General features: G+C 36.2%; 1 protein-coding gene and 1 long non-coding RNA gene across 15 annotated transcripts; one reads left to right on the top strand and one right to left on the bottom strand.

The window, feature by feature from the left end:
- The first annotated feature begins 312 nt into the window (after positions 1 to 312).
- LOC132041436 (uncharacterized) lies at positions 313 to 9,365 on the top strand. Of its 13 annotated transcripts, none has more exons than XR_009411043.1 (9): positions 313 to 513; positions 2,371 to 2,459; positions 3,183 to 3,333; positions 5,071 to 5,180; positions 5,293 to 5,402; positions 5,913 to 6,060; positions 6,179 to 6,289; positions 6,414 to 6,504; positions 9,089 to 9,365. It is a non-coding gene; the product is annotated as an uncharacterized LOC132041436 (long non-coding RNA). The 13 variants fall into 13 exon arrangements; XR_009411040.1 differs by having other exon boundaries at positions 9,067 to 9,365; XR_009411041.1 differs by lacking the exon at positions 9,089 to 9,365 and adding an exon at positions 8,636 to 9,060.
- A 77-nt stretch (positions 9,366 to 9,442) lies between these two features.
- LOC132041435 (jacalin-related lectin 3) lies at positions 9,443 to 14,221 on the bottom strand. 2 transcript variants are annotated; one of them, XM_059432150.1, is made up of 8 exons: positions 12,540 to 14,221; positions 12,219 to 12,431; positions 11,550 to 12,065; positions 11,212 to 11,457; positions 10,645 to 11,133; positions 10,355 to 10,390; positions 10,024 to 10,245; positions 9,443 to 9,916 (listed from the first exon to the last, which is right to left on the bottom strand). In XM_059432150.1, exons 1-8 carry the CDS (start codon positions 12,540 to 12,542, stop codon positions 9,620 to 9,622), a joined length of 2,022 nt encoding a protein of 673 aa, XP_059288133.1. In that variant the 5' UTR covers positions 12,543 to 14,221; the 3' UTR covers positions 9,443 to 9,619. The 2 variants fall into 2 exon arrangements, with proteins under 2 accessions (XP_059288133.1, XP_059288134.1); XM_059432151.1 differs by lacking the exon at positions 10,355 to 10,390 and having other exon boundaries at positions 12,540 to 14,219.
- Between the last annotated feature and the right edge of the window lie 13,523 nt (positions 14,222 to 27,744).

Below are 27,744 nucleotides of genomic sequence, written 5' to 3'. Positions count from 1 at the left end.
AATTTTTTTTTAAAAATTGGGTACAAGTTAAACAGCGATATCCAAATAGGTAACCCATGAAATTTTAACGGTCATATCCCAACTCACCCAATTCTTACTAAGCTTTAATTTCATTGTTTGGTTTCTTATAATTTGTTTAAGTACCTAATAGAATTATTTTTTTATAAACATCGTTATCTAAGACAACTTTATAAGTGATGCGAAGTAATTAAAATTTTAAATTTAGGAATTAAATTTAATGAAATTTAATGTTATACAATTTTTGAATGTATTGTTGCTATTTCGCTAAATTTTTTGCTAGAATTATAATAAGTGAAGCTTTGGTGAACGACGAATGGCACTTTAGTAATTAATATGTTTTTCATGGGCATTATGTTAACTGATCCAACTCACTTTAGGTTCCCAATTGTATGCAAACCCATGTGATGCTCTGGCCAACTCTCTCTTTCACCTTTTGCATGTATCCATTCTAGAAAGACAGAAGGTGATATTTGGCTTCACTCTTGTAATTCTGTAAGCAATTTATCTAATTTTGATTTTTTTTTCTCGTTGTTCTTCATTCTATGTTTCAATTTCTCAGGTGAGCTTGCTGAGTTGATACTTCTTTGGAATTCCTTTATTTTTTGTGATAAATCTTTAATTCATTTCTACTGAGTTTTTGTTTCCAATTTTTGGGCTCTCTTCTTTGTTTTTTCTTCTTAATTTTACATCCTCCATTGATGATCTTTGCTGCATCGCCATAGACTTTCAAAAAGGAACTGGATTCTTCAATTGTTATTCTAGGATTTCCTATGAATTTGATTAATTGACTATTTTTGTGTCAAATTGTGCAAACATCGGTGGGTATCCAGAAGAACTCATTCGAAGTGTCTAAATCCTCCGAAATTAAATCCGCAAAAAGATTAGTATTCAATTTTTTTAATTTGTCTTGCACAGCCTACTTTTGTTTGGCATGAGAGTTGGAAAAATGAGTTACTTTGGACTTTCTTAAACAGTAGAAGCAAGATAGTTTATTATCCTTTTGAAGGTTTAACTGGGTCACCTGAAAATAATATCATTTGAGGATGATGTGAATGATTGTAAATATGGCACTGGTTAAATTTAGCAAACCTAATTAACCAGTTCAATGGAATATTTCCTGGATTTTAGTTTATATGGTCTCTTGAAGATACTAATTGCTAAAACTTATGCTCTCTTGGTAAAATGTTATACTGGCGTTTATATCAGACATAGGTAGACACAGAAGTTCTGAATCTGAGACTACAACATGTACATGAGATAGAATATTCTGTCAAGAATTGTTGATGGAGAGGTATGGCATTGTTGATGGAGAGGTATGGATAATTAAACTCTATCAAGAAATGCCTGACATGAGTGACACACTTTGAATTTTAATTCTTGCACTCTGGCCTTCGACGTTCTGAATCGGAGTACCTAACCAGTCCCAATGTTTAAGTATTCTAGAGGATGTTTATCCATATGAAATATATATGTTCTCATTAACAGGTATTGTGAGGGAACTTTTGGTACATGTGGTAAATGCAATTTTAGCCTTGTTATAAAGTTGCTTACTTTTGCACAGTATTAGTAATTTTGATTCCTAAAGATAAAGAGGAAATGGTGCCAATTATCATCTCAAACAAATGCTTTTTTAAAAAAAAAAAAAATTGTTTTGTAGGCTTGGTGGAAGGAATACTAATTAAGACATAGAAATTTCAATATGGTAAGTTAACTTGAAAACTTAGTTATTTCTGTTTGCGTAAGTCTCGTGCATGATATATAATCATATAATGTATAAGAAAGTACTGAGTAGTTGGCTTTGTTGCTTAGGATAGGATTATGAAATATGGTATCAATATTGTCTAATCAAAATTATATTTTTCGTTGTTTCTTCCACTTATGTTAGGAATGCTTAGGAATTGTTTCTTTTGTATGCCTTATTGTGTAAATGTCGATTCCTGATTCGACAAGGTTTCACTGTCCTTTTGCATTTTTTAGTTCATGCCACTCTTCCTATAATAGGTTATCATATTATACTATCATGTTTGGCATTGATCTCCCATGTGGAAAACAGTGTTTTTTGAATGAAAATACTGTTGTTTCCAAGTTTTCCTTGGTAATTACGACGGGAGAAAGACACGCGCTGGAATTGGCCAGTTTGTTTTTGAAAATAAACATTGTTTCATTCGTTATAACCAGTGGACTTATAACCAACTCAGGATGTTTTGTTACTTTATGTAGATAGAATAACGGTTCAGTGAGTATGGATTACATGTTTCCCTGTCCGTGATATGTTAATGTGAAATAATCAGGTTTATCCATCTAGGTCCCTTTTTTCCTTATATTTTATTTTGGACATATGTGATGTAGGTAAATTTTGTAATGCTGCAGCTCTTGGTGGTCCCAGTGGATAGCTTCTTGAGCAATATGCTCAGGCCTTCCCACTGAATGGAACTAAAGTAAGAATATACATAAATAGGAGTCCAATATTTTCATTCGTTATAAGCTTCTTTTTGTATGATTTGCTAGATCTATAGGGTTTCCACTGTTCAGTTGAAAGTTAAATACATTTGATGAAAAGGGGCAGTTCATTAATATGTTAAAAGTTATTAATACTTTAGTAGTCCATGACTCCAGGTATGTAAAATATCTTTGGTTGCTGAACAACTCTATACAGATAAGAAGCCACAGTTTATAGACACGATGATAGTTAAAAATGAATCTTTATGAGGTTGAGAATTGAGATTATATATTCAGGGTCATTATCCAAAAATAAATGGACATATAAGTAATTGTTTTTGGAAGTGGTATCAATTTGTTATTTTAATTTGTTTTGAAAGAAGCTTGGATCTTGGACTAATGATGATTTTAATATTTTACTTCCGATTTCAAATTTACATTCAACATATTAATCCTTTCTGGCAGATATTGCTTTCCTTGTCATTGAGCTGAAAACGAAGCTGTAAAATAGTTATTATAAGAAGAAAGACATGCATTTTTACCATGAAAAGAAAAAAAGTGCAAGAAGAATGATTAAATCAGGCTAATGTATAGCTGTGAAGCAGGCATATTGTAATTTTTCTAAATTGGCTCCATAGTTTTAGTTTTTATATGACGAGTTTTACTCTTTCTTTCTTTTAAACATTTGTTTTTCTTTCTAAATCTATGTGCAATTTCTTTAGTTGGCTTACATTGAACTAGCCGGCAAGCAATTCACTGTTTCTGGAAGTTTGGAAAGCAGAAATACTGCACTCGAATAATACAAAGTTAGATAAAAATATCAACCATGTTCAAAAGTCTATGGATAGCTCTGTAGAGCTTAGCTTTCAAAAGGTAAGCTCTTACAAAAGTTTTATGTGCTCTTCTAACACAGTGCTTTATTGGTCTTCTAATATTCAAGGAATTCCAGAAATAGCCTATCTACCTCCCAAGGTAGGGGTTAGGTCTGTACACTCTACACTCCCCAGACTCCACTTTGTGGGACTTCACTGGGTATGTTATTGTGTTGTTATTGTTGATATTTAAGGAATTCATTTGAAAGCAACGTGAATGCTTTATGAGCTAACTTAAGAGTAGATCATTTCCCAGTAAACTATGAAATAAAAGTATAGCAGTTGTTAAGGCCTTTTTACTAGCGGGTAGGTAGTTTTTGATTTGAAATTTTAAAGTTTTGATGTTTTGACAAGACAGACATCAAACAATGTCAATTGAGTTTTCTATTTCTTGATATCAGGAAAGTTCAATAAATGCTGAGAAAAGGTATGCAAATTTTTATAGAAGCTTGAACATGTGAGAGGAAGTTTTATAGTGCTTAAACATCTGTTAGTTATAGCTAATCTCGAATGTTGATAGAGCTAAAGCTGATCTTTGATTAAGAAGACCATATGGACTAGAATGTCAGTTCTGTTTTAAGTAGCTTGCTTTAGAATGTTGGATGTTACATACCAAGTAGCCTTACCTATAGCATACCCGGTCACAGAGATACATAAAGTATCTTAGCAGCTTACGATATAAATGTGAAATTTTAAACTGATTTATGCTGAAAATGGTAAGGAAAAAAGAGGACATGGTTGTGTTCCTCTTTATTTACTAACAAAGCTATAAAACTTTATCCTTGGGGCTTTCAATTTTTCCTGGATTCAAGATTTATATCCTAACTCCCTTACTTAGAAATAATTACTGAAAACATTAAAATAGTTATAAAGATTCTTAATAATTTATTGTAATGGAATCTGTTGCTTTTGCTTTTGTTGTGTACAATTGGGCATATATAAGTTACAATATGAGTAAGTGGGTATCATTGTGAAGATAACCGATAAAAGAAAAGTCATCATTCAATTTAGGATGGAAGAGTAAAAGAATTTGCCCAAACAAAATTTCTTATGTGGAAAATGTTTAAAATATGGAATCTTTTACCGTTTATATTTAGGTGTCAAATTTTTTAGCTAGCTTAATATGAAATACAATTCTGGAAGTATTTGTGTGCCTTTTCATGTACTGGACATTTGAAAAAAGATATTGAGAATGAACTACTCAGATGGTTAGTGTTTCCTTGTCTTTTGAAGGTGATATAAAATTTCTCTTACGCCGTTTGGTTCAATATGTTACTGGTTCTGGTCTAACAAGACCGGGTAGCAACAACTCAATAAGTGTGGGTAGCTGGTACGACGAAGGGTATTACCGTAATTGCACTGAGTCCAGCTGTTGCTTCTTGTTAAGCTTGTACACTGTATACATACGACACGTGTTTCGTCTCCAGTCTCCACTTACTCTCCCTTCAATTGTTTCTTCACTCTCAACCCCTCTTTCTCTCTCTGTTGTTTCAGAATATTTATTTTTCCATGTTTAGTACTTGTTTGTGTTCCTAAGGTACTTTTTGGCTTTTCAAGTCCATGTTTTCTTGTTCGTTTGATATGTATATATTGAATTGTTGCTGTAGGTTTCTTTTCTGGGTTAAGATTTGAGTGTTTTGGTTAAATTTGGTAATGGTTATTTGAATAATTACTATGCTAAAGCATTTAGATAGATTGCGTCCATAACTCACTGAGTTCGGCTGTGTGATTCGGCTAGGTTACCACATAAATTTACACCTTTTACTTACCCACTTGATACAGCATCATGCTTTTGTTCCTCTGCCGTCGTTGCTGACTTGCTATGGGTTTCCTCATCGTTGCATGTAGGTAAGTTTTTTTTTTTTTTTTTTTTTGACCTTCTCTTTTTATTATGGAATTTATGATGTAAACCTCGGGTATGAAATTGAGTTTTTGAGAATTGAATTGAACTTTCATTCAGGAACGAACAATAGTAATTTTGAGGCTGACATGCATAGGCAAAGGTGAAACAATTTCATCGTCTGCTAGGAAACCTTGAGTTCTCTTGGTAGTGGAATTTCGGCTAACCAAGTAGTTAAATTTCACCATTTTCATCTCTAGCCATATCCCCATTTGCAGTGTATTTAAAACACTTATTATGGAATGTGATTTAAAGTTCACACTTTTTCTTTGATGGGGTCTCTGAAGGATAGTGGGCTGTCTTTTTTTTCTCACCAAGAATAGTAGGTTCTCATTTTTTGAAAAATTTCTTCTTGCAGAATTTTGGATAAAATGGGGAAGTCAGTGATTGCTTTGCAAAAATGCCTTTCCTATGCAGGAGGGGGAGAGTTGATACTATTTTTTATAATTTAATAGCTTATAGATGCAATGGATTTTTATATTTCAATACATGACATTACACAATATTTTGAAAAATTTAGTTGGAATATAATGGTTGCACAAATTTGAATGCATGCACAGGTTCTTAACTTTGTTTGTGTTGTAAGGATAACTTTCGATTGTAAGGATAACTTTCGATAGGAGAAGGCTTAAGCTAAAGCAATATCTTGTGGTGCATTGATACAAATTCCCAATTTTCAGTATAACTCAGAGACCTAAAAGTTGGAAGGAAGAGACTGAAGCTGATGCAAGTCAAGAGATATTTGGAAGCTCTAGCTTCAGTCGTGCAATACCTATCAGATGATGTGCTTTTAGTTTCTGGTGAGTGCTCTCTCTAACAAAATGATTGGTGAGAATTACTTTGACAATCTATGTTACTTTCATATGTTGATCTTATTCGAATTCTACTAAGGAGCATCTTCAGTCATAAGAGAAATTTTAATGATGTGTTTTGTGTCTTGCTGCAGGTAAACTGAAACTGTAGATTGGATCCATGCTACTTTATGTGCTCACAAGTTTGTGCTTCTCTCTTTCTTATCTTGCAGTTCACATCTAAAAGCATGATATGATCTTAGAGTGTAAGTCAAAGTTTCTTACCATCTGAGATACTCTGACATTCATTCATTTGTTCCTTAACCATGTTTTCATATCTTATGCTTTGATAATTGGTCTTTGGAGGTTGAAGAACCACCTTGATTGCAGTATCAAAATAGCCTTCGCATTCTACATTACAAAGAGTAGTTTATCAATGGCTTTGGCTCAAGATCATGACAACTTACGAGTTGCATTTGGGGTAACTGTTGTCCTAAATTATTAGCTTTAGAAACGTTTGTTGGATCTGTTACATTATAACATTCTTTTGGTTTTAGAATCTCTTAGAGGAAGCTAGGTAAACTTTGAGCATTGTCTTCTGTTAATAGTTTCTATTAGTTGTTGAAGCATTTTACCTGGTACAAATTTAAGATTTTACACCATTAAAACAACACTCATCAATGATGTTGTACAATTTTTTGTTCATTTATACAAGAAGAATGTTCACTTGTTTTGGAAGTGCATCTACAGTTCAAATGACACTTGAAGGTTCAAATATTACCTGTTGTGTCTTAGCACTGCACTCAACGCATTCCACTACACCTGTTTGCCTTTTAAGTTCATGTTGCATTTTCAAAGAAGTGTAAGTAAAAACTATTTAAAAAAAAAAAAATCTGCAATGTATGAGGTCTTGAGACAAAAACTTGATTGAATTTTTCTTTTACATCATCTGGTAATCTAGGCCTTAAATTATCATGTTAATTTCAAACTTGACATGGTCTCACTAACATCTAAGCCCCTGCCCTTGTAATCCCACTTTCTTCATTGCTCGACCAAAAAACATGGGATTTGGTTCCTTTTACAGGTCATATTTGAGCTGGCCATTGTGATATAACTTTCAACAGATAATAGTCTAAAGAGCTTTTTAAGTGTGTTATTAGGAAAAATTAATACAATTAATAAACTCCCTTCATGTTTTCATTTTTCTTTTTGTGGAGATAAGTCTTACTTTATGTTCTCCTTTTGCCTTCTTTATAAGAAGGTGAAACAAGCACTCAATATTTTTTGTTAAACTTTTGATAGATTCAATATATATATATATATACGTGTTTTGTTGAAATTGTACCTGCATCAGGATTGTCCCTTCTAAAGTCCTTGTCTTCTCTTAAATCTGTCACATTTGAACTCTGTTTATGTAGAAAATTAGAAATATAGGGTGATAGATAAAGCAAATTAGAAATATAGGGTGATAGATAAAGCTCAATGTCATTCTCTGCATCAACTAGCTCATCGGCCCTAAATGATTAGACAGTAAGATGTTTAATTTATGGTTATTAGGCTTAATTTTTAGATGTAATTGCTAAAGTTATGAAGAAGAAACTTAAAATCTTCCAAAATATGTCAATTTGCCGCAAGTAATTAAAATTTAGTGAAGTAGGATTACTCAGTATAGTAGCTCTTTTTAGAGTTCAATCGTTTCGTTATGTTTGTTCAGCTTAATATTGTGTTGCTACTTCATTGAATCAGTAGAGAAGAAACTCTATTCTTTTTGGAGTTGAGTCATGGTATTAGTGCCATGAAAAATTACTCAACGTTGATAAATTGCAAAGATTATTTTCTACTGCAGTTTACTTTACTTCTGTTGGATCTGATTGTGGAAATACTCCTTTGTCTTGCCCACATAGGTGATAGTACCACTATGCCAATAAGACAAAAGGAATGCTAAAGCCTAAGTGCAGTTCTAATGATTCTATGTGAAGCTTATAAGAAATGTCTCTTCTATTTAATATTTGTCACTGAAGTTTAGCCCTAATGATTTTATTTTTCATTTTCCCCAGAATTTCTTATTTGTAGTATGATGAAGAAATTGTTTGATGTGAAAATATTTATGTCTCTTATTGTGGTTTTTACTTTATACATATAATACATGTAGACATTGTATGGAAAAGTTCGTTACATGTAATGCAATTTGGCATCTCAATATGCTTTTTGTGAACATCAAATGCCATTTGACATCTTAATATGATTATTTGTGAAGTAAATACAAATGTCCCACTTATGAGTTATATTGCTCAAAGCATTTGAACCTTGTACATGTATAAATTCGTTTTTGTGGATATCATGGGAATCTTAACGTAAGATGCCTACCGGATTTGTGCTCCCTTTATTAGCCTAATAGATATCTACGCAATTATACTGTACAATTGCTATTCTTAGGTTCCTTAAATTTTTACTTTAATGTTTATATTCAGTGGACATGGTTGATGACAAGATCTTAAATTGTGTGATTATTTCTCCGAATATGTGATCCTTTGCCTATCCCTGTTACCAAGAGAAGTCTTCGTATTTTTTTTTAAATCTATATTTTTTAGTATTCAACTATTTTTTGACAGGCTCATCAGTGAAAGGCATTTTCATGATCCAAAATTATTAGATGCGTCTACAATTTGATAGTGCATCCAATGTTGCTATACTTTATATGCATCATGAACTTAAAGCTTAATGCAACGGGTACTACTTGTTTGTTGAAACTTTTTCATTAATAAGAGTAACTGGAAGTCCCATTTTGTGCAACATCATTCCGGTCTAACATTTGTTGTTGGAGATGAGATATTGATGAACCAACATGTATTGATTGGAAACAAATGAAGAATCACAGGTATACAATGTTTTCATATGTACATTGTTGCAACTATCAATATGTTGTTGATAGTATACTCTTACTTTCTGCCATTGACTTCTCACTAATTGGGGCTTCCGACAGTAGAAATAATTAGTGTCAATACTCTTAATACATTTTAGAGCAAATATAAAGCACCTTTAGACTTTACTTTTCTTGACAGTAGCTCTTCTTTTGACAAGGCCGGGAGAAGAGTTTCATCCTGGAACAACTCACTTTGTTATCAACTGCGGCTGCTGAATTTGTTAACCACTATGGCTGCCAAAATTCAGATTCCACGCGATTGCAGCATATCTTCTGCATAAGTTGGTTCATCTACAATCTCGCTGTTTTTGCCTTTCTAGCAAGCTCAAAAATGTAACCATATAACTTTGTTCCACGAATGAATGTAATATAGTATGAAGCATATTATGTTAGTATTTAGTTTAATCATGTTTCCATTATTTTATCTCATCTGTTCGGAAAATGCCCGTGCCTTGCACGGGCACGGGCCATCTAGTTTATAGATAAAGCAAGCTAATGAAGGCGCCAATGGGATTATATAAATAATGCGAGTGTTATTACAATAAAACTTCATTTATGCTCACACACACAGAGCCAAATAAGAAGATGTTTCTTGGACTCTTCCGCACAAGAACTCATTGGTCCTGTTCTATTTTTGGCTTTTTTTTTATTCAAAACAGAAGTATATCAATCTTTAATGGAACATCTTCAAAAGAGAATGCTTTGAGGTTCTCTGGTTGCCCAACCAGTGTTGCATGTGCACTCCAATTGCATCCAAATACATTCCACTCCTCCCATGAAATCCCACCACTTTTCCTTCTGTTGTTGATGATGTGAAATATGTTCCTAGTTCCTCCCCAAAGGGACCAAACTTCCTTCTAGTGGTGTGAAAAGTCAGTGATTTTACCACCTTCAACCCCATATCCTTGCTTATAGGACCATAAAATCCAGTAATGCAAGTTAGCACTTCATGAGGATACTCTAATTTTACCTGCAAAAGACTTGTTAAGGTTAATATAAGGCAATTCTTACTTTTAAATTCCAACTGGTGAATTAAGTCCTTTATAGTCAAATATTAAGAAATAAGTGATTACGTACCCTATTTGTGACCTTTCCAACATTTGCACCATGCTTTACTGACCAAACAGATTGTCCATTTCGATCGTACTCAATTTCGATACAGCAAATAGCCTCTGATGATTGTGTTAGAATTATCTGTTTGATCCCAGTGAAAACTCCATCATCCCATGGCTTCCCACCTTCTCCACCCCATGGACCAGGTCCATATGGTGCTGGATCTTTCACTATCCTTTGGACTCCCTGCCATTAAAACCAAAAACATGAAAAAAGATCGCCTTAGTATTAGTTTTTTCATTTTCCCATTTCTATGTGGGATGGGGGGCATTGTCGAGGCACGTCTGTTACTCACTCCATTCCGTATTATCTGTCTTTTTCCCTTTTTGGTCTGTTCCAAAAAAATTGACACATTTTAGAAACTCGTTAATTTAAACATTTCAATTCTATACTTCATGACATGCTCTTGCACACGCTAAGTTGAAGACTACAAGACTCTAACGGTACTTTTGGTATGTTATATACACTCAACTTACATGTCAAAAATCTTTCTTTCTTTTTCAACTCCAGACACCGCCATATTAAATAGAACAGAGAGACTAGCAGTTAAGTGTGTTAGTAATATCATGGCATATAATTCCATACCTCTTCGCTGAGCCCTTTCTTTCCCAGTTTAAAGGACCACTGTGGGCTATCATCAACCTCAGTGACAGATGCTGCTTTTGGTTTGGCGGGTTTCGGGGGAGCTGGGGTAGGTAAAGATGGCACAGTTGCTCCAACTGGTTTGATGGATTTTGGGGGGACTGGGGAAGCTAAGGATGGTACAGACGCCGCAGCATTTGGTTTAATGGTGTTGGGGGCTAGAGCTGGAGGTAAACATGGAACAACTTTTCCTTCCAAAACATGAACACCAAGTGCATCGAGAAACAATCCTTTCCTCCCATGAAAGCCAACAATCATACCCTCTTTCAATTTGGTTGAGAATTGTTGTCCTTGTTCTTCTCCATAAGGTCCATGTTTGCCTTTTGTGGTATGAAAAGTTAGTGATTGGATAATGTTGGGTCCCATAATCATGGTTGGTCCATAGTAGCCTGTAATGTGAGTCAAAATCTCTGATGGATAGTCAAATATTATCTGCGAGGATATGTGTGAATTAGAAAGAAGAACAAGCCTAAATTTGAATCTATTAGATAATAATAGGACTCATCATACCTTTTCAGTTTTAAATCCTCCGGTGCCTCCATTTTTACTTCCCCATACTGCTTGTCCATTTTTGTCATAGCAAGCTCTTATCGAAACGATTCCCACGTTGCGTGACAAGTAAACTTGCCTAACACCATCATAGATACCATCATCAAACACACTCCCTCCACTTCCACCCCAGGGACAATATGTGACAACACCCTTCACAGTTTTTGACGGGACTCTCTCAATAGGGGCAGGGGCTACAGTTGCCACCTGAAACATATATATATATATAGTGTATTTCAGAATACGCAGAATTTGAAAAAACAATTTTATGAATAGAAAATTACTAGCTGTTATCCTACCTTTTTATTTGATTCACTAGAGCTGGAATCATGATCAGAACCAGAACTAGAACTAGAACTAGAAGGTTGTCTCAAAAGTGTGCTTGGAGGTAAAATTTTGCTGTTCTCCTCTTTGTGTCTGACTGCAACAATGAGATCAAATTTTTTACCAAGACTTCCTTGTATCATTGAGTATTCAAAATTCTCCATCCCTTGGACAATACTTTGTTGGGAATGAACGATGTTATGGTGTTGCTGAGACTGAACTACAGAATTAATTGGCAAAGATTTATAAATAGGATCTACGTATACTCCAATAGCATCAAGATACCAGCCAGATTTTCCATGGAAGCCAACAATTTTTCCTCTAGAACTTGGCAGAGTGAAATATGTTCCTTGCTGGACACCATATGGTCCATATGTCCTTTTGTTGCTGTGAAATGTAAGCGATCGCACAAAAACTGACCCCCTTTCGTTCAAGCTACCATAATATCCATGCATAGAAGTTAGAAACTCATCTGGATAATTAAGTCTTATCTGCAAGAAAAGCACAAGAAGAACATCAAATAGTCTTAAAAACAATTAAAACAACTAATATGAAAGCTCACCAATAGTCTCACTAATTCAGTGAAATAGAAACTTCCAAAGAATTATATGTTAAGAATAGTACAAGACACAAGTGATCTGAACCTTGTCTGTTTTAGCACCTCCACTGCCACCATGCTTCTCTGACCATACTGAGGTTCCATTTTTGTCATATTCAACCTTAAGAGAATCAACTCCTGTTCCATGAGCTATTTCCAGTTGCCTTATGGTGGAATAAACTCCATCATCCCAGTGCAATCCATATTCACCTCCCCATGGTCCAATTGAAATGGTTTGTTTTCCGTGATTCTCGAAACTCTACAAAAGATAATTCACTCTCATGTTCAATCAAATCACTAACACACTAGTTGCTCAAATATGACAATCAATCTATCAATCTAAGAATTAAGAGAAATACTTCCTTACCATATTGAAAGATAATAATTGAGGAGGCCCGAGCAGGAGACCCAGATATTTTAGTGTTTCAGACGAGGAATTTATAAGCCTGAGAAAGGTTGATTTTGCGGACAGGGTTGGCAGTAGAAGAGAATATACCTAGAAGAAGCAAATTCTAGGTTCCACTTTGAAGGGAAAGAAATGAAAGGAAAAGAACTTGATTCCCCAGACTCCATAATATGCTTTTGGTACTTTTGACAAAGCCCCATCCACATACAGCTGTCTGATTATGACATCACCTTAAGATGCACTTGAGCAAAAGATGAATTCCAGCTGGAATCACTTAAATGAAAGAAATTCTACCATGACAATTTGCTAAATAGTATATCTGAAATTCTCATACAATGCAAAAGGTAAAAGTCCTGCGAGAACTTTCTATGAGATTGGACAAGATAAAGGGAGAATCATCAAGAAAACTAGAACATTTTATGAATATGAATTTGATCCTTCTGATAATGGAAGAGCATCTGTAATTGATTAATAATAAATGTACAGATGCTGAGGAAGTGCCTAGCCTCTGGTCATCGCATTGAGTTGCACACTAGTGCAGTCTGCATTTTCCAAATAGAAAGATCCTATTCTAAGAAGCAGAAGGAGTCAGGATTTGACAAAGGTGATATTCTATTCTTTATGTAAAATGTTAGACATCTAGCAGCGTATGCGATTCGACGTTTTAAAATGAAGTACCAGACATAAATCTTACTGGACCAATACAGAAAAGAAACTGAGATGATCGGGACGGTTCAAGAAAGTCTATGTTTAGTTATACACCAGAGGTTCATAAAAAACTTGGTATAGTCTACATTTCACCAAATAACCAATCAAAACCAAACTATTGTCATCACTGGAGTACTTAAGCAGTCAAAACTAGTACATCATTCTGAAATCTGTGACATGAATTTGCTAGAAGAAAGTTGATTTAGAGTAAACTAATTATTCAAATGTATTTCACTGGTGCAAAAGAAAAAGAGGGAAAAGGAAAACTCATTCCAACTGGCTACAATAATGTTTGCTTCTCTTTCAACAAGAAAATCAGCTATCAAATCTTTCTTTGCTGCTTATGGAGGAATTTGAACAGATCAACAGAAACAGAATATTTAATTTAAAAAGGAGGCTAAGTCATTATTCTTACAGCATTTAAAAAGAGAGAGAGAGATATAAATAGAAAGAGAGATGATTGCAACTATTTCATACAACAGAGACTCTGAGTCTCCAACCAATTTGATAAGGTCCAGGATACACGCAGCGATATAATTAGCAAATAAATAAATTAACGAAAATAACAAGATAAATTTCAGCAGAAAGAATGTCAGACCCTAACTGAGTGTATGCAGTAACAATTGGTACACAAACCAACCATCCTAAAAGAAGCACAAGAAAGAAACAAGATATAAAAATTGAAAAGAAAAGATTCATCAAGGAAACAACTTGACAGTAATGCATGAAGTTCAACCAAATAATAGAATTTACAATCTTACAATAATGTTTATCACTCTTCAAAATTTACTATCTCCCCAGGAAAACGTGTCCCACCAGTATTTATAGCTAATAGTAAGAACAAAAAGAATTGCCCAAACTACCACTGCATCAAAGTGCATGGTTCAGCGTGTCGCCTAGACTTGCATTTTGAGTGGACTTTCATTCTCCTGCCTCGGTGCCCGCCCCCCACCCCCTTGCCCGGGGCGATATCAGCGGTGGATGCAGCTAATAAACTATGGGTTCAAATGAACCGAGCATGTAGCTTAGAAATACATTAAAAAAACCACTAAATTTGCGGTAAATATTACATTTTGGACCATAATTCCAAAAGTGTAATGAGTATGGTGATAAAATCATAAAGATTAAACTTACAACAACAACATACCCAGTATAATCCATCAGGTGGGGTCTGGGGAGGGTAGAGTGTACGCAGATCTTATTCCTACCTTTTTGACGGGTAGGCAGAGATGGAGTCAGGATTTGAAGCTTGTGGGTTCGGGGTTCTAATTCTTTAATGTTATTGGGTTCTAAATTAATAATTTGTACATATTTGAAAAAAAGTTTAATACAAAAATATGATTCGGACGAAAGCTATTGGGTTCGGCCGAACCTACGCCCAAAGGGCTAGCTCCCGCCCTACGGGTAGGAGGCTGTTTTTGATAGACCCCAGCTCAAGGAGACTGATGCATATATTGTAATGCAATCGATTAATGATCAATAGGACAGACAATTCTAGGAGTTTAATCGAAGATTTGCAGTTTAGCAACTCAGGGAAACAATCCGAGAATAGGCTAAGTAAAGAAATTATAGAGAGAAGAAAAGATCTTGAATATTCATGTAAGACGAGTTGTATCTTGTCACAAGTATTTATAGATCACTTATGAGTGATTAGCATCTAATCTGCAAGATTATAGCTGTCATTAGCTACACAAAACAATATAACAAACTGTAAGTAACACTTGGAACTGCTAACTAACAAATGGACTAGTAACTAACTTTTAAATACTAACTAACTTCTGGAACAACTCGAATCCAGCTGTCAACTTCAGTTATCATCATCTTCTTCTTCTTGAACTGCTATCTCTCATCATCAGCATCTTCATAACAACCATATAATCCTGCACATTATTGTAACAGAGAGATGAAAAAGCATCATTAATAATAAATAGTAATAATAGGCAGTAATAACTCAAGATAATAGGACGATGTAGTAAAAAAAGAACAAGCAATCCAAAGCAGTATAACAAGACATGGAAAACTACTATCAAACACAAGGGCCTACAAGCGTAATATTACGGCTACCAGTATGCAAGGATAAGTAGAAAAACACTCAATTACTAACTAACTCTCTAACCTAATTCGTGTCCTCAATTACTTATCAAGTTAAAATTCTAGATCTTCATATTCGGGTATTAATTCCCTCAGCGCTATGTGTATAGACCAATGAAACATGCTCAATGCCAGCTTTGCCCTCTGGTGCTGAATTCCAAGCGCCTAGTTCTTCAACATCTCCAACCAAGTTCTCGAGCTCCCAAATATTGTAATCTTTGTAAGAATCTTCAAGATGGCTCCAACATCATCTAACCGTATCTTGAAGATCATGGAGTTCCCTGATTTAAAATACGTGGATGCTCTTGGTCTTAGCACGGGAAACACCCTCTTAATTGTTCTGAATTCCCATTTATGCTCGCTGTGCTATCCGAGATTGTATCACATTTGAAAATCTAAACCCCTCCCAAAGATAAAAAAGAAAAAGAACCTTTATATTTACAGCAAAAGATACATTTTAGCAACAACTATGTTATATATAGAGTATCTATTCTTTTTCCAACAGGATCCTCTTTTAGCTCATGCAAAGTGTTCTCCATCGGTAAATGGCATCTCTAATTTACTCGGGAAAGAAGAAGGCTAGTTAAAAAGGAAACAACTATCATGTTATCTTACCTTCCAATTATCGCTATGGAAATCAACTTCAGATCTTATTTTGACAAAGAAATAGTAGGTGTAGTAGGATTCAACAACTACATATAGAGGAAATCCTGAAAGAATGAGGAGCTGGCCAGGATGATTGAATTACCAAAAAAACTCTATCGTTTACCTCCATACTCTCTGTTGACTTAAGCATATGTGTTTTGATGATTGACAAAGTAAAATGAACAAAGACAATAAACCAGATCTAGAAACAGATGAAGTGATTGAACCAGGTAAAGGCAAATCATAAAGCCACTAAACAAGGTGGATGAATCAAGTGTGGTGATATAATCTACTCAAGAGGTTGCAAACATACAAAACACTGTACGCATGAACCAGGTCTGCAAGCGTGTTCCAACACAGTGCCAAGTGCAGGAAATAGATCAGGGGCATTAGCAAGATAAGATGTATGTTCTTCAGAGTTCAGATATGCAGTGATGAGCAAGTACAGGGGGGAGAAGTTTGTCAGAGTAGAAAGGTCCAGCTGCAAGCAGAATGTGATTAAGCTTTTCCTGGATTAAGCTTACTCTGATGAAGATGGAGCTGATTGAATTATGGCTGAGAACATGTGCTGCCTCGGAGTAAGGGGCCAGCTGAGAGAGAGAGAAGATGAGCCAAAGATAGCTGCAGAACAATGGCAAGTGAAACAGACTTATGGACATGTTCCATCTCAGACAAGTGAGAAGATTCAGAGAAGAAAGAATCAGGTTCTTGGACCGGGTTCAAGAACATGTTCCAGATCATAGTCCTACTCAGAATCGAATTTGTGTTTTATGATAAAGACTTGGCGATCAAGATTTGTAGGATTTCTTGCCATAATTATCAAGATACTTCAGACTCCTACGAGGACAGTGAATCCGCATGGAAAGGAAAGAATCCTAAGTCAACTAAAACCCTATTACAACTAATGGGCCGATTCACGAAGGGTTTAGGTTTTGATGACTATTGTGCACTCAATGTTATATATATCCAAGTCTTACTAAGAAGAAAGTTTGCGCACCTACAAAGAGAAAATCAGAAGTTGAGCAAAAGTTGTCATAACTATAATTGAGAGAAGTTCTGATTACAGTAGTGCGACCTGATACTACGAAGAAGATTAAAGAAGCTGTTTTATAGAGTTTATGTTGTACAGTTCTTGAGTCTAGACTTGTGTATTAGGCTACTTATCGAGTTGTACCTTTTTCCGCTTTTATAGAAGCATACATTATAGGTATAAATTGTTAGTCAAATTCAACTTCAAGTTGGGATAGCTTGAAGGTTGCTTACTAGTCTAGGGAGATTAGTGAAATAGGAATTAGAGGTTAGTTCCTAGGTTACAGAGTTTGTAACTTGAATTTGCATAGGCTTACAGTTGTAGTGGAGTTAAGGAAAAATGGTTTTTTCACCCTTGTGAGCCGGATGGTTTCCACGTAAAATTGTTGTATCTTTTACTTTACTGTTTTTTACTATTCTACAAAGGCTAGCCAGGAACAGGTAGCGTAACGTGTTCTATCCTATAGGTGAAAATCTGGTATTGATTAAGATAGAAGTAGGGCGTGTAGCACAACAAGTGGAATCAACGGAGGTTCTCTTAAAAGAGGCTAACACCTTAAGAGAGGATCATGATGGATGCTTCACCACCTAAAGGACTCAATAAAGGGAGATCTATTCACAAGCCACCACGATTAAATGGAGAGCGCTTTGCTCAATGGAAGAAGCATATGCAGACTTATTTGATGGCTGTGGACTACAATATCTGGTTGATTACGACGAGAGGACCACTGATTCCCACTACAACCAGATCGGATGGCACAAGGAGACCTAAAACTAAAGAAGAATTCTCTGGTGAAGATTTTAGGGCATTCGAACTAAATGCAACAGCTGTTTATATTCTATACTGCAGTCTAGAAACATAGGAGTACAACAAAGTTGCAGAATGCTCCTGTGCCAACGAAATCTGGGAATAGTTGACACTGAATCATTGAGCTATGCCTCAAGAAGAATGACTCAAACTAGATAAACTCATGAGAAAGTATGAGCTATTCGCTATGAGAAGCCAGGAATCAGTCAGAGGCACGCTCACAAGATTTGTAAGAATTGTCAGTAAACTCAAGCTCGTTGAAAAGGTCTTCACAACAGACGAACTAATCAGGAAAATTCTGAGGAGTCTTCCTCCCTTATGGGATACGAGAATACCAGCCATTGAAGAAGGGTATGAAATTAGCAAAATGTTAATGGAGGACCTATTTACTTATCTAGAAGCACATGAATCTGAGAGGGGCCACCAAGTTAAGCGGAACTCTTCAGATACATAAGACACACGAGCTGATTATAACTCCAATAATGAGGAACAGGAGATAGGTGTCTACAAGCATGAAAAGGACTTCAAGAAAGGAAAATCTGAAGAAGGCAGATCCAGAGACAAGGACCAGGTCAAGAGGTGTTTCATAGATGAAGTATCAAGCTTGAAAATTAGGAGCTGCCCACCATAGGGATCTAAACTGGAAAATACTATGATAGCGGCATAGAACTCAAGACCCAGGGAGGATGATGTGGTGAAAGTAAATCACACTGCGGTCATGGCCAGTCAAAACTCAGATTCTGAAATCAATAAAGAAACTAGGGAGGGTATTCTTGACCTCAGAAAGCTAGATAACTTATCTAAGGATGGTCTCATGACCTTGGTAGTAAACTTGACCAATGAATGTTGGGACATATGTGATGAAAGAGTTAAGTTGCATAGTACCATTGCCAGTCTAAAGAGTGGGCTCATGAATGTCAAGGAGAGCAAAAAAAAGAACTGACAAGGAAAATCACTTGATAAAGGAACAAGTAACTCAACTTGGCTCATGCATCTCAACCTTCCAAGTTGAAGTACTAAAATTGACCACCAATACGGAACCCATCATAAAAGGGCCTGAGTCTGAAGTCTCAGAAGAAAATGTGGGTATTATACATAAGAAAGTTGATCGACTCGAAGTCAAGTACCTTGCTAATATCGGTTACAAAGTAAGATAGTAAAAAATCGCAGGTCGACACTCTCAAAAGAGGGATGGAAAAGGTAAGGACAACAGGTTCTCCAATACAAGTCCTAGAGAGACAAAGAAGAAACCGATGCACTCCAGCTGTAAAAAAAAAGGACCCAGGCGAGTTTGGGTCCCTAAAAGTGAGCGTTGATTCCCCATGCAAGAAAGAGTGACAGAGAGAAAGCAAAATAGACATATGAAAATGATTGTTCAAGACCACAAAAAAGAAATTAAAACAAAGAGTTTTTTCACTCTTGATCATAGGAAGGGAGAAAGATAGGGGGACTGCTTATGGATAAAGGAAAGGAAACCTATTGGTACAAAGAAGGCAGGGTGCACCAACACAGGGGGAACTTTGGATGAAGCATGAATATGTCTTGGTTCACCCCTGAAAGTCAGCAGAACACTCAAAGAAAGACTTAAAATGTTTAATGCGGATGAACGGTGCAGGATGCAGATCATAGAAGAAGTCGAGTCAACAAGGAGAATGGCTATCCATAAGAAACTGTTGTAAGAATGAAGAATCATCAAAAGATGGATACGTATGTATTCATGAAACAGGTTACTGAATCTGTTCTACCAAATGGATACAGAAGGATCAGTGGAACAAGTGGCTCATCCTGATCCAGGGTAGCGCAATTGATTCTAGTTCAATGTTGAGCGGTCGCTAAAGAAGGAGACTAGTGGATTACAACTGGCACAATCTAGTGCTAGGAATCAGGTTCAAAAGTCAGGGTCATTAAGGAAGTAGATCTCAAGGAGAATATCATGTGTGGTGACAAAAATATATGACCATGTAGAATGTTGTGCTCAGTTACGAAGAGTTTGGCAAAATAAAGGAGTCTGTATGCATATTACTTTTATGATCACAAACATGCTATCCATACAACTATAATCTGGTTGAGGTCAAGTCCATGTGTTTCTCTAGTAGAAGACATTACTCTTGAGAGACAATATATGCAAAAGGGGTCTTAAGTTATCTCAAAAAGTAGGACAGAAGAATTCTCCACAACAGGCCTAGGAAAGAAGGAATTAGGTTACTGGGAGTGATTACAGCTGCACTTGTCCTATTGGCTAACAAGTCTATCTCATATTAAATTGATTTTTAAAAGAAAAACAGTATTGTATTCAGTCTTGTGCATTTAGTTATATGTCCTATACTATAACAGGCTCATGATATCTTGAAGCTAACATTGTGATTGTCACAGAAACTGGCCTAAATCAAAGATTGCACATGGTTAGCCAATTACACTTTAGGTATGTATCCTTTTCCTGGTAGTCAATTATACATTCAGATCATGGAACAACATGGACAACTTGCTTCCTAGTCTAGATAAGCCTTCATTAAGAGAGCCTTGAGAAAACAAAAAGTGAGTCATGATGACTTCTTGAAAATATACCACAATCAAGTCCCCCTGTTTCCAAGAAGGACTCTTCAAAATCCCTTTTCACACCTATTTGTTCTTCATCATCTTCTCTACTTAAACCGACTCACACCTCACTTCTTTTCATCTCAAATCACAGCCTTTTCTCAATCTCTCCCTTTTCACAGCTCACCATCACACCAAAAACCCTTCTCAAAATGTCTAACTCTTCCTCCTCCTCTGATCATCCACATTCACCCATCCTCTCTCTCGATACAAATGACTCCGACTACATACCCCACTACACTGTCATTAACCCACCATTCTTAGTTAACGCTCTACACACGATCTGAAAAAGTCAAAAATAAGAGAAAAATAGATACAACCCATAGAAAGTGGGAATCTTCAAAGAACCCCGAAGCCTCAAGTGATGTAGGAACAAACTTAGGCTGTGAGTTGCAAGGCACGAAAAACTCAACACTAAGTCAGTGGGAAACTCTATCCAATGAAGAGACAATGACTCATAAGGGAAAACAAGGAACAGTACGAGGGATAATTCATCATCTAAGGAAAAAGAACAGAATTGGGAAGGATGAAAATGAGAAGAACCCTCAACCTTCTGGGAAAAAAGAGCAGTCTGGATCCTAGTCCTCATAGAAAAAACCGGTGGAAAAAGATGGTGGATCCTCTCGAGGATAAAAGATGGAGTATCCTTTAAATATTGAGCTGCAAGTGCCATAAGGTATACTGAGGGGCAGAAATTTCAATATATTATTAGAAGCCAGGCTGGTTTTGATAAAGATAGTTGTTCTTAGGGGAGCTAGCCAACAAAGATATAGACTTCCCTTATAATAGGCTACCACTATCCCAACTATTAGGATTTCCTAGTCACTAGGATTAAAATGTGGAATCCACTATAGTCACTATTTTCTCTAAAGAACTATCTTACGTTGTCTAAGTTCAAAGTTTCAAAACTGATCTGCTTGTATGGTTGTAACCAAGGGACTGAAATTGTACTTGTTGAAGTTAATGCAAAAATTATTGCATATCTTACAAATTTGTGCTTTATTTGTGTCATTCGAATGTTTTCTTTACTTCAACGAGTGACTGATTCTGCTGTTGTGTGTATATGTCATAGCCCCAGTGGCTATGAGTTTAATATTGTCAAAACTTAATCTGAGATAACTTTTTAATGATGCCAAAAGGGGAAGATGACTGTGCTAATGTTGTTTGAACCATATACACTAACCTGGTTTATGATGTCTTAGTGTTAAAATGTTCATTTTCTGGACTGTAAGATGTTTGGAATAGGTTGCATTACCTGCTTCAAAGACATGAGTTTGTCATCATCAAAAAGGGGTTTGTTGACTTAAGCATATGTGTTTTGATGATTGACAAAGTAAAATGAACAAAGACAATAAACCAAATCTAGAAGCAGATGGAGTGATTGAACCAGAAAAAGGCAAATCATAAAGCCACTGAGCAAGGTGGATGAACCAGGTCTGGTGATATGATCTACTCAAGAGGTTGCAGACATACAAAACACTGTATACATGAACCAGATCTGCAAATGTGTTCCAACAAAGTGCCAAGTGCAGGAAATAGATCAGGGACATAAGCAAACAGATCAGAGTAAGATAAGAGGTATGTTCTTCAGAGTTCAGATATGCAGTGATGAGCAAGTATAGGGGAAAGAAGTTTGTCAAAGTAGAAAGGTCCAGCTGTAAGCAGAATGTGTGATTAATCTTACTCTGATGAAGATAGAGCTGATTGACTTAAGGCTGAGAACATGTGTTGTCTCGGAGTAAGGGGCCAGCTAATAGAGAGAGAAGATGAGACAGAGATAGCTGGAGAACAATGGCAAGTGAAACAGACTTATGGACATGTTCCATCTGAGACAAGTGAGAAGATTCAGAGAAGAAAGAACCAGGTGTTTGGACCGGGTTCAAGAACATGTTCCAGATCACAGTCCTACTCGGAGTAGGATTTATGTTTTATGGTAATGACTTGGCGGTCAAGATTTGCATGATTTCTTGCCATAATTATCAAGAAACTTCAGACTCCTACAAGGACAATGAAGCCACCTAGAAAGGAAAGAATCCTAAGTCAACTAAAACCCTATTACAACTAATGGGCCGATTCATGAAGGGTTTAGGTTTTGATGACTGCTGTGCACTAATGCTATATTTATCCAAGTCTTACCAAGAATAAAGTTTGCGCACCTACAAAGAGAGAAAATCAGAAGTTGAGCAAAAGCTGTCATAGCTATAATTGAGAGAAGTTCTGATTACAGTAGTGCGTCCCTGATACTACGAAGAAGTTAAAAAAAGCTATTTTACAAAGTTTATGTATTACAGTTCTTGAGTCTAGAATTGAGTATTAGGCTGCTTATCGAGTTGTACCTTTATCCGCTTTTATAAAAGCATACATTATAGGTATAAATTGTTAGTCAAATTCAATTTCAAGTTGGGATAACTTAAAGGTTGCTTACTAGTCTAGGGAGATTAGCGAGATAGAAATTAGAGGTTATAACTTGAATTTGTATAGGCTCATAGTTGTAGTGGAGTTTGGGGAAAATCCTACAGAGGTGTAGGTCGTGGTTTTTTCACTCTTGTCAGCTGGGTGGTTTCCACGTAAAATTGTTCTGTATTTTACTTTACTGTTATGCAAACGCTAGCCAGGAACAAGTAGAGTAACGTGTTCTATCCTATAGGTTAAAATCTGGTATCGGTTAAGATAGATATAGGGCATGCAGCATAACACTCTCGAAATCTATTTTGCCGAACCTAGCCATTTTCCGTATATTGCGGGAAAAAATTTCAGTTTTATTATACATTAAATGGCTATGATAATGAACTTAATCTGTGTTAGTACCAACATCGATCTCCACAACTCCGTAAACTTGTAATAATCTTAGCCAACACTATACGTTAGAATAGGTATGCAACATCCTACTTATTATGTTAGTAGATTATTGTTAGATCCAGAAACAAGGTACCCACAGCTTTAGAAACTAGCTCTGGCCCTCGCAGTAGCACCTCGGAAGTTACCAGCATACTTCCAATGTCACCCTATCAGTAACTGCGTTTCCGTTGCCGACAATATTACAATAGCCCTAACTTTGGGTCAAAATAGCCAAATGGGCCATAAAACTCAGCAACTATGATATAACATTCCAGCCTAGGAAAATCAAATCACAAGTTTTGACCAATTTTATTGCAAACTTTAGCATTAACATCAAGCCTAACACTAAGAGAGTACAGTCAAACTTCTCTATAATGACAGTGTTTGTCTTAAAATTTCATAGCTGCTATAGTGATGTGTTGTTATATATGTATACTGACACTTGATGTTTAGGTCTCATTTAGCTGTTATAAGCAAAAAAATAATAATTCGAATTTGTCTTGCAAAATTTCAAACTTAAAATAGACTAATTACAGCTACCAAAATAAGGGAAATAAGTATCAGATTTATACGAAATCGGTAGATAGGAAATATGTGATTTTGAAAAATTTCAAGACTAAATCAGATTACTATGAGAAATATTTTTTTTCTTTTAGATATTCGTACTTGAAATTTACTATGTGCATGATATTAATGATGATTGTTGACACCTAATTTTCACCTCATAAAACACATATTCTAATTTTCAAATTTCCCGAGTCCAAGACTGAGTAAGGAGGCCTTTTAAAAAGTTTAAAATTCAAAAATCCTGAGAAATTTGCAAAAATTGACGTTTAATTATTATTCTAAAAATTGACAATTACAAGAAATTACGAGTTATTTACTTTCATAAATATAATTCAAAAAAGAAAATACATATCCCGCTCCGTCTAATTCGAAAAAATTATTAATTAAGACGACGTATGAATTACGGCTCATTTTGACCGCGTTTTTCACATTTTTTAAATATTCTCCGGAACTATATCAATATTAGGCTCGTTTTGAAACTAATTTTCTAAATTTGCGAGTTTTAAAATTTAAATTAGCCTAAAATAACTATTTTATTTAGTTTATATCACTTAGTTATTATTTGGTTTATATTAAAGGGGAGGGGGGGGGGGGGGGGGGTTGATTTTAATTTTTAAAACTTGGGGGAATTATCCTGATAATACAGCTTTATCGCACGATCTAGAGTAAGAAGGAAAGATAACATCCTAAATGTCCTGTAGCTTCCTGTTTATAGATGTGGTGCACACACACACCGATAAACAAGACTCTCTAGACACGGTCGTAGACACCCGAGGATGAACCGCTCGATACCACTTTTGTCACGACCCGACCCCGTAGCCGTGACTAGTGCCCGAGCCGGACACTCGTATACACACAACTATAATCGGTCCACAACTAGCATAATAAAGAGCTTACATATAAAAAGGCAAGACGTCGTCTCAAAACTGTCGCGTATATATACATATCACGCCCACTGTCTCCTGAGGAGTTACAACTTTCAACAGATAATATCGCACATAAGCCGGCAAGGCTGTCATAATATAGGGGAACGTCCCAGCCATACACGAGCCGACAAGGCTACCATAACACACAGCTCCCAGAACATATATATATATATCTACGCAAGCCGACAAGGCTGCCACTACACACAACATCCCAAAACATATATATACGCAAGCCGACAAGGCTGCCACTACAAATGGGAACGCCCCAAAGCATAAGTCATACAGACACCACCGAACAGTAACTATATACAACCCACACATATGTGTACAGACCTCTAAGAGTGGCAACAGTAACATATGACGGGACAGGGCCCCGCCGTAGCCCTGGATAAACACACACGCGTACAACAAAGAATGCGTACCAAAAATCTAGGCTCGGGACAAGGGAGCACTCCAAGATAGCGAATAGATATCCTAAGCTTGGCGGATCACCAAAGCGAGCGTACGTACTGCGGGCGTGAAACGCGACCCCCGAAGAAAGGGGGTCGACGAGATATGTGCGAGGATATAAAGTATAAAATACAATAAGAAAGATCATAAGCCGAAGTAGGGATTCCGGAGACAAGTATAATAGTCAAGAAGTCAGTGCACGCACGCCTTATGAATGAAATCATGCATATCATTATCATATACCGTATCCGGCCCATTATGGGACTCGGTGAATAAAGTCGTGTACACGTATACTGTACCCGGCCCATCATGGGACTCGGTGCCATATCATATCATCGTATCATCATATCATTAAATCATATATCATCATATCATCATATAGCGTACCTGCCCCCCTACTAGTGAGGACTCGGTGAACAATGCAGTGAAACTGTGCACGAATACATACCCGGCCCGGGACTGGTGAAAGATGTAACAACCATAAGCACGAGCAGAATAGTGAGTAACAATATACAACTAGGTCACCATCTGAGACTCAATTGACAAGTAGATTAACTAACACTCAAGTATCAAATGATAGTCATATTAAGGAAAGTCTCAGGAACCATAGATATGTATCAAATCAATACTAGACAGCTTATGAAAGTTAAGGACATTACTTATTACAGAATCCTTTAGGAATAGGAACCTTTATATATCATTTACTATCCAATCATATAGGAGACTCGAGGGCAGTAGCTCGACCACTTTAAGAATTCTAATATCAAGAAGTGAATAAGAATCATAAATCATGCTCGAAACTTATGAATAGAATTACCTCGAAGCTCATATCGTATCATACTTATATCTAGGACATGCCAAAAGAAAGAAGGGATAGGCTTTACATACCTTTAGCGTTTACTCGCAACACAACACGTATACGCTGCCCAATAGTGTCTCAACCTATATTAAGACGTCAAGAACTACGGTTAAGTTACGGGGAGATTCAAAACGTATCCTAACGTTAATAATTCTTTTCTAGATGATTAGACGACGTTTCGCTTATATTCAAACCAACCACATACAACCAAGCCAACATCAATGATCATACGTTCAAATGCTAACCCGAGACTATTCAAACAAGACTCGAGAACACTTCGGACAACTCGCACAATATTCCAAACAACCCAACCAACATACAATACAACATGTAATCTTCCAAGCTCAACAAGAGCAACAACAACACATTCTTTTCATCCAAATTCATGAACTATACCAACAACCACACGTTAACAACATTATTCATATAAATGCAAGAAACTATACTAACACCATATTAACTTCTACAACAGCCCACAAATAATTTAACTTCGACTTTAACCATCAAATATCCTCATTCTCACCATAGAATCCATGACAATAACAATCAAAATTCTAGTAAAATCAATTCATCATTTTCTCCTAAAAACCCCCCCCCCCCGCATGGGATGACTTTTCCAACATCAACATACACAATTTTTACCCATCCAATTCACATTTATATATGTTCACAACGCATCCAAACTCACCCTAAAACATATAGGAAGTGAGCAATTCTTACCTTAACACTTGACCATTCACGGCTAGAATTTGCAAATTAAAAGGACAAGGATCCTTGCTGCCCTTCAATGATTAATCCTTGTTTCCATGACCTTCATTTGATTAGAAACACCAAGATAATTAATTGGATCAAAGCTTGAAAACCCTCTTAAAGCTCAGCCATGGCCGAGAGCCATTTTTTCTATCTCTATGTTTTTCTAAGGTGCAAGATGAACAAGTGAGTAGATGGTTGATGAATGAGTCATGAACTTACTATATATGGGATGTCCATGGGCTGGACACGTGTCCCACTCATGGCTTGAGCCAATCAAATTTGGCCAAGCCATGGGTGGGGCCCACACGACCACTTATGGCTAATTAGTGAAGTAATTAAATCTTAATCCCACTTAATAATCTAATCATGGTTAATTAATCCCTAATCTCCATTAATATTTCCATACCAATTAAAATTTATAAGCAACTTGTGCATTAAAACAAAATCGGAGGTTAAAAGTCTCTACCTCGTATCCCAAAATAATCTTGTCCTTAACTTGTCGCGATTAGCTTAAAATATCCCAATGTACAAAAATACTGGATATAACATCGGGGGGGGGGGGGGGGTGTTATACCCCGTACTTTGCACGTCGGAATATTTCTAAGTTGGTTGCGACGAGTTATGGACAAGACTTTTAATTTCCGATTTTGTTGATTTTGTCTCAGTGCATAAGTTGTATATTCATCTTTTGTTGGTATGGAGTGTTAAGGGTAAGGTTGGAATAAGGAAAAAAAATTAGAGAATGAAAGTTGGAAAAGTTTGGGACTAGAAATGAATTATGGAAAGTTGGCCATTATATGAAAATGGCCATGTGTGTGTGGGCCATAGGGCCATATGTGGAAATTTTGTGTGGACATAAAAGATGACTAAGTAAGTCATCTTCATCATTCTTATCTC

This window comes from Lycium ferocissimum, unplaced genomic scaffold (assembly GCF_029784015.1).
Source record: "Lycium ferocissimum isolate CSIRO_LF1 unplaced genomic scaffold, AGI_CSIRO_Lferr_CH_V1 ctg1020, whole genome shotgun sequence".
Taxonomy (NCBI): domain Eukaryota; kingdom Viridiplantae; phylum Streptophyta; class Magnoliopsida; order Solanales; family Solanaceae; genus Lycium; species Lycium ferocissimum.
Note: the sequence above shows the minus strand (reverse complement) of the source record. Positions and strands in the feature narration are given on the sequence as shown.